This window comes from Falco naumanni, unplaced genomic scaffold, assembly GCF_017639655.2.
Source record: "Falco naumanni isolate bFalNau1 unplaced genomic scaffold, bFalNau1.pat scaffold_459_arrow_pat_ctg1, whole genome shotgun sequence".
Lineage (NCBI taxonomy): Eukaryota > Metazoa > Chordata > Aves > Falconiformes > Falconidae > Falco > Falco naumanni.
Genome location: NW_024427516.1, coordinates 185 through 7,849, shown reverse-complemented (window position 1 = coordinate 7,849; position 7,665 = coordinate 185). Strand labels below are relative to the sequence as shown.

General features: G+C 68.4%; 1 protein-coding gene across 1 annotated transcript; it reads right to left on the bottom strand.

Annotated features, from left to right (window-relative positions):
- Positions 1-14: 14 nt before the first annotated feature.
- On the bottom strand, positions 15-7,255 carry LOC121082225 (voltage-dependent P/Q-type calcium channel subunit alpha-1A-like; the record flags this gene model as incomplete). The annotated part of the gene is made up of 4 exons (XM_040581575.1): positions 7,221-7,255; positions 4,181-4,376; positions 3,195-3,448; positions 15-184 (listed from the first exon to the last, which is right to left on the bottom strand). Coding segments are annotated over exons 2-4 (599 nt in total), but the record flags the coding sequence as incomplete, so codon positions are not given.
- Between the last annotated feature and the right edge of the window lie 410 nt (positions 7,256-7,665).

Below are 7,665 nucleotides of genomic sequence, written 5' to 3'. Positions count from 1 at the left end.
GCGGGGGGCGGCGCGGTCCGCGGGCGGGGGGCGGCGCGGCGGGCGGGGGGCGGCGGCCGGCGGGCGGGTAGGAGACGTGCGGCCGCGGCGTGGCGGGGGTCGGCGGCAGCTGGCGGCGCGCGCGGCGGGGGGTGCTGGTCCCCGAGGTGGAGAGAACCGGGCTGCCGCTCACCGAACTACTGCCCTGCAGCAACAGCGGGACACGGGGATGGCGGGGGGGGCACGGGGGGGACAGGGGGGCACGGGGCATGGAGGGAGGCGGGGGGACACGGGGACATGGACACGGGGATATGGGGGGACACAGGGGGACATGGGGGCGGGGGGGACGGGGACACGGAGGGAGGCGGGGGGGCACGGGGGGGACATGGGGGACATGGACACGGGGATATGGGGGGACACGGGGGGACATGGGGGCACGGGGACATGGGGGACATGGACACGGGGATATGGGGGGACATGGGGGAGGGGGGGATGGGGACACGGAGCGAGGCGGGAGGGGCACGGGGGGGAGATGGGGCGGGGGGGACATGGGGGCACGGGGACATAGGGGGAGGCGGGGGGACATGGGGGGCATGGACACGGGGATATGGGGGACACGGGGGGACATGGGGGCGGGGGGGACGGGGACACGGAGGGAGGCGGGGGACATGGGGGACAGCACGGGGGGACACATGGGGAAGACGGGGGACAGGTGAAGGGACATGGGGGGACACGGACATGGGGGACAAGGGAAAGGACACGGGACACGGGGGGGGAGACGGGGGACAGGCAGGAGGGACATGGACAGGAGGAGGGACACAGATGGGGGGGGCACACGGAGAGGGAGACGGACATGAGGGATATGGGGGGACAGGGGAAGGGACGTGGGGGACACAGGGGGATGGACACGGAGAGCGGGGGGTCACGGACACAAGCGGAGACATTGGGGGGGGTCACGGCCATGAGGGATCACGGATGGGGGGGGGGCGGGGGGGCGGGTCACAGCCACGGGCCATGCAGACACGGTGGGGCCGGGGGGGGGGGGGCAGAGAAAAGCAGCGGGGACACAACGGGGGACACACACACAAACGAGAGAGCAGAGGGAAGAGAAGTGAGAAGAGGCGGGGGGGGGGCACGGGGGGGGGCTGCCGGGTCCCCCCAAAGCCAGTTGCCAGGCAAAAGAAACCAAAGCGGGGTGGGGGGGTGGGGGGGTGGGGTGGGGGGCAGGGTTCAGCCAGGAGAGATGGGAGGGGGAAGCAGGGGCTGGAGAAGTTTGGAAGAGTCGGCTGGGGGGGGGGGGGGGTCCTGCACCCCCAAACTGTCCCCTAGGGAAGGGTTGGGGACCATGCACCCCAAGCTGGGACCGGCGGGGGGGGGGGGGGCACATGCCAATCTGTTACCTGGGGAGGGGGCGTGAGCCGTGAGCCGTTACCTGCAGGCACTCAGGATTCGGGGTCCGTGCACCCCAACACTGGCCGGAGGGGCGGGGGGGGCACCCTAATTCAGCCCTCTGAGGGGGGTGGCCGTGCACCCCCTGCTTATCGGGGTTGGGGGGCGTATGCTGCAGCCCGTGGGGGGGGGTCTGTGCACCCTGACCCGAGGTGGTGACCCCAGCACCTCTCCCAGGGTGCACGGCTGGGCACCCCAACTCCATCACCCACCCCAGGGCGGGGGGGGGGCACCCCCAAACCTCAGCGTAGGGGCTGTGCCCCCCCCCCCCCCCCAGGACTAGTGGGGGGGGCCCCCAACCTGGCTGGAAGGGCTGAGGCCCCTGATACAGTTAGTGCAGCCAGGCACCCCAATATTGGGAGGGGGGCTGCACCCCAATACTGGGCATGTGGACCTGCGCACCCCAATGCAGGGCTCAGGGGGGGTCCCTGCACCCCAATACTGGGTATGTGGGGCTGTGCACCCCAAAGCTGGGCTGGGGGGATGTGTGTCCCTGCACCCCAATACTGGGTATGTGGGGCTGTGCACCCCAAAGCTGGGGGGGGGGCTGCACCCCAATACTGGGCATGTGGGGCTGTGCACCCCAAAGCTGGGCTGGGGGGATGTGTGTCCCTGCACCCCAAGCCTGGGTGCGTGGGGCTGCGCACCCCAATGCAGGGCCCTGGGGGGGGGGTCCCCTGCACCCCAAGCCTGGGCGCGTGGGACTGTGCACCCCAAATCAGGGCTCGGAGGGGGGGGTGTGTCCCTGTACCCCAACCCTGGGCTGGGGGCACATCCCCTCGGGGGCTAAGGGGGAAATGGGGTGGGGGTCACCCCAAAACAGCCCAGGGCAGCAAAGAGGCTCCCCCTGGGGCTGCGTCCCCATGCAGGATTGGCCCCCCACAGGGGGTGCTGGGGGGGTGGGGGTGGGGGGGTGGTGCAGCTTCTTTCCAAACTTTTCAGCGTGGTGGGGGGGTCGGCTGGAGCCTGGGGGGGCCAGAGCAGACGGTGGGGGGCCCCGAACCGCTTACCTGGGCCACCCCTCGCCGTGACAGCGCAGCCAAAGCAGAGCGATGGGGAGACAGAGAGGTGAATCAAGGCAGGGCCCCCCCCAAGCAGCGGGGGGCACCGGGGGGCCAAGCGAAGTGGCTCTGTGCGGGCAGGGATGGGCGGGGGGGGGGGGGGGGTCCGATAGTGGAAAGGCGGTGGGGGGGGGGGGCATCTGGAGGGGTCGAAGCGTCGCTGCGGCCAACTGCCACCCCCCTTTGCACCCCCAGATCCCCCCCAGGGGTCACCCACTGTTCCCCCCCCCCCCCCAAGTCCTCCTTCTGGGTGCTGTCCCTCTTGGGGGGGAAAAGCTGGACCCCCCCCCCCAAGGCAGGGCATGCTGGAGGGGGCTCTGTGGTCCCCCCGGTATAAACGGGTGGGTAGAATGGGCAGGGGGGCTGGGACCCCCCCACCTTACCCAATCAGCCACAGACCATTGGGGGGGGGGGTGTCCCAGTGCCCCTGGTACTTGGCCAGTGGGGGGAGGGGGTTGTCCCAATGCCCCTCGTATGTGGCCAGCACCAGTGGGTGGGTGGGGGTCCCAGTGCCCCTGGTACGTGGCCAGCACCAGTGGGGGGGGGGGCATCCCGGTGCTGGGGGGTGTCTTTTGTTGACGCCTGAGCCAGAGGCCACCCAGCCGGGGGTGGGGAGGCAGCCCTTGCCCCACCATGGGTGGGGGGTGTCCTGCACCCCCCTCCCCATGCCTAGAGGCGGAGGGGGGAGCGGAGGGGGGCACCCACCTGCCGGGGGGCTGCGTGCTCCCGACCCTCGCTGGGGGAGCGGGACCAGCGTCGGTCACGGGAGCGGGGGCGGCCGTAGTCGTGCCGCTCGGGGGGGCAGCGCTCCTTGTCCCCGGGGCCGTGGTGGTGGTGGTGGTGGTGGTGGTGGTGGTGGTGGCGGTGCTTGCGGTCCTTGGCGCGGCCCCGCTCGGGGTCCCGCTCCTTGGGTGGGAGGTCGCCCGACTGCGTTGTGACGCTGAGGTCCGTGCCCAGCCCTGCGTGGGATGGGGGGGTGGTGAGGGGGGGCAGCGGGGGGGGCAGGAGGTGGGGGTGCCAAGGAGCAGGTGTGGTGGCTTAGGGACATGGGGGGACCCGGTGGAGGAGGTATGGTGGCCCAGGGGACACCAGGGCCAGGAGATGGGGACCCAGTGGAGATGGGATGGCCCAGGGGACATGGGATGCAGGAGGTGGGGACACAGTGGAGAGGCGGTGGCCCCGGGGGACATGGGGGGACCTGGTGGAGGAGATGCGGCAGTCCAGGGGACACCAGGAGCAGGAGATGGGGACCCAGTGGCAAAGGGGACATGGGGTGCAGGAAATGGGGACTCGGTGGAGGAGATGTGGTGGCCCAGGGGACACCAGGGCCAGGAGATGGGGACCCAATGGAGGCGATGTGGTGGCCCAGAGGACATGGGATGCAGGAGATGGGGACCCAGTGGAGATGTGGTGGCCCAGGGGACACCAAGGCCAGGAGATGGGGACCCAATGGAGGCGATGTGGTGGCCCAGAGGACATGGGATGCAGGAGATGGGGACCCAGTGGAGATGTGGTGGCCCAGGGGACGTTAATGTCACAAGAGGTGGTGGCCTTGGGGACAGCTGGGTCAGGTGATGAAGGGGACCCATCAGAGAGAGGGTGGCCTTGGGGACACCCAGGGCAAGAGGAGGTGGTGGGACCCAGGGGATGCTCCGGGGGGGGGCAGAGGTGGGGGGACTGTCAGGTCCCACCTGTGTCCACGTCGGTGTAACGGCTGAGGGAGCGCTCGGAGGCACGGTGGCTCCGTTCCCGCCGGCGCTGGTGATGCCGCTGGCCGTCCTCGGGGATGACGCGCTCCAGTGAGTAGTCATCCAGGCGGATGCCCCGGGCGCGTGGGTGGCCCAGCATGGAGGCCGAGCGCTTCATGGGGCTGGCGTCTGAGATGGTCTGAGGGCGAGAGCGGAGTGGGGACGGTCAGGGGGGCTGGGAGGGGGCAGCTCCTGTGGCGGGGGGGCTTGAGGGAAGAGTTACCTGTGTGTGCTGGCCCATTTGTAGCACTTCGTCCCTCCAGCTACCCATCCATCCATCTGTCCGTCCATCTGTCTACCCACCCATCCGTCCATCCATCCATCCATCTGCCCATCCATCCACCCATCTACCCACCCATCCACCCATCTACCCACCCATCCACCCATCCATCCATCCATCTGTCCGTCCATCTGTCTACCCACCCATCCGTCCATCCATCCATCCATCTGCCCACCCATCTACCCACCCATCCACCCATCTACCCACCCATCCGTCCATCCATCCATCCATCTGTCCGTCCATCTGTCTACCCACCCATCCATCCATCCGTCCATCCATCCACCCATCTACCCACCCATCCATCCATCTGTCCGTCCATCTGTCTACCCATTCATCCTTCTGTCCATCCATCAACTGTCCATCCATCCACCCACCCACCCACCCACCCATCCATCCATCTATCAATCCTTCCATCATCCACCTGTCCATCCATCCATCCATCCATCCATCCATCCATCCATCTGTCCACCCATCCGTCCATCCACCTGTCCATCATTCCATCTATCCACCCATCTATCCGTCCGTCCATCCCAGCCCCCCTGTTGCCCCCCTCCCTCCCCCCCTGCCCCATCCAGGCCGTACCCCCCCCCCCTGCCCCCCAGCTCTATCCCTGCTCCCCCCGTGCAGTGGGTGCAGGACCAGTGCCCCCACAGCCACCGGCGCTGTGCCCCACACTGTCCCCACAGCTCCTGCCTTTGGTGGGTGCCGGCCCACTGTGCTCCATGCTGGGGGTCCCACGGCTGGACTGGGGGGGACAAGGTGTCCCCTGTGCCCGTGTCCCCACCGCCCTGGGGACGGACACGCTCCGGCGCAGTATCTCAGCCCCCTGGGAGAGACCCCCCTCACCCCCCGCTGCTCTAACCATTGACTGCGCCGCCACCGCCGGGACCCCCGAGTGTCACCGGCCACTAAGCAGGACGGGGGGGGGGGGGGAAGGGGGGGGGGGAGGGGGGCAAGGGAATTGGGGACAGAATGTGGACACAATCAGGGGATGGGGACACTGCTCCTTGCTGGCCACACTGGTGCTGGGACACGGGGACACGGGGTGGCCCAGGGGATGGGACACGGAGGGGTTCGATAAGAGGGGGGGTGCAGGGGGGCCAAGGAGGGGGGACAGGGACAGGCACTGGGGACAGAGGGACAGACAGATGGACAGACAGGAGTCAGGAGCTGTCTGGTTAGTGGGTGTCCCAGGACAGGAGAGACTGGGAGGGACGGAGAGTGGGATGGGGGGATGGAGGGATGGAGGGTGGGAGGGAGGGAAGGGTGGGAGGGATGGGGGGACAGAGGGGACAGAGGGATGGAGGGGACAGAGGGATGGGGGGGACAGAGGGATGGGGGGACAGAGGGGACAGAGGGATGGAGGGGACAGAGGGATGGGGGGGACAGAGGGATGGGGGGGACAGAGGGACAGAGGGATGGCAGGAGGGAGGGACAGAGGGATGGGGGGGGACAGAAGGATGGGGGGACAGAGGGATGGGGGGACAGAGGGATGGGGGGGACAGAGGGATGGAGGGACAGAGGGATGGGGGGGACAGAAGGATGGGGGGGGACAGAAGGATGGGGGGGGACAGAGGGATGGAGGGACAGAGGGATGGCAGGAGGGAGGTTTGGAGGGACAGAGGGATGGGGGACAGAGGGATGGCAGGAGGGAGGGATGAATGGAGGGATGGTGGGACAAAGGCTGGATGGAGCAACAGACGGTGCAATGAAAGGGTGGAGGGAGGGATGCAGGAATGTGGGGATGGAGGGATGCAGAGATGCAGGGAGGGATGCAGTGGCAAAATGAGTGTGGTGAAGAGCAGGAGCTGATGAGACAGAGATGGCTGGAGCAGGGGACAGCAAAATGAGAGCAATGATGGAGGGAGGGAAGGATGGAGGGATGGAGGGATGGATGGCAGGATGGAGGGATGGAGGCAGGGAAGGATGGTGGGATGGAGGGATGGATGGCGGGATGGAGGGATGGAGGCAGGGAAGGATGGTGGGATGGAGGGATGGATGGCGGGATGGAGGGATGGAGGCAGGGAAGGATGGAGGGAAGGATGGAGGGATGGAGGGAAGGATGGAGGGATGGAGGCAGGGAAGGATGGAGGGATGGAGGGATGGAGGCAGGGAAGGATGGTGGGATGGAGGGAAGGATGGAGGGATGGATGGCGGGATGGAGGGATGGAGGCAGAGAAGGATGGAGGGATGGATGGAGGGAAGGATGGAGGGATGGAGGCAGGGAGGGATGGAGGGAAGGATGGAGGGATGGAGGCAGGGGGGGATGGAGGGAAGGATGGAGGGATGGATGGCGGGATGGAGGGATGGAGGCAGAGAAGGATGGAGGGATGGATGGAGGGAAGGATGGAGGGATGGAGGCAGGGAGGGATGGAGGGAAGGATGGAGGGATGGAGGCAGGGGGGGATGGAGGGAAGGATGGAGGGATGGATGGCGGGATGGAGGGATGGAGGCAGAGAAGGATGGAGGGATGGATGGAGGGAAGGATGGAGGGATGGAGGGAAGGATGGAGGGAAGGATGGAGGGAAGGATGGAGGGATGGAGGCAGGGAGGGATGGAGGGATGGATGGCGGGATGGAGGCAGGGAAGGATGGAGGGATGGAGGCAGAGGGCAGGCAGAGCTGGCGGGGGGCTGCATGGGGCAGGGGGCCGGGAGGGAGCAGGTGGAGCGGGGGGCTCTTGGCGGGGCCCGGCGGTACCTACACTGAGGTTATTCCCTCGGGGTCGGACCTTCCTCCTCTGCTAGAGCCAGCCCAGGCGGTGCCCGCAGAGCCGCGAGAGAGAGAGAGACCAGAGTAAACACGGGGCCGGGGGGGCGGGGGCCGGGGGGGCGGCGGGGGCCGGGGTCACCCCGCAGGGAGCCAAGCACCAGCCGGGCGAGCAGCAGCAACGAGCGGAGCAGCCAGAGCATCCCTGTCCCTGTCCCTGTCCCCAGCCCCGGGCATGCGGAGGGGGGGCCACCCCCGCAGCTGGTGGCACCCGCTGGCACCGAGGACACGGATCCGTGTCCCTGGGGAGCGGGGGTCGGCCGTGGACCCCCACTGTTGCTGGAGGGGGATGCGTGTCCCTGCGCCGGAGCAGGCTGGATGCCGCGCTGGAGCAGATGCAGGAGTGTCCCCAGCCTGGGGACCGGGGGAGGTGACACCTC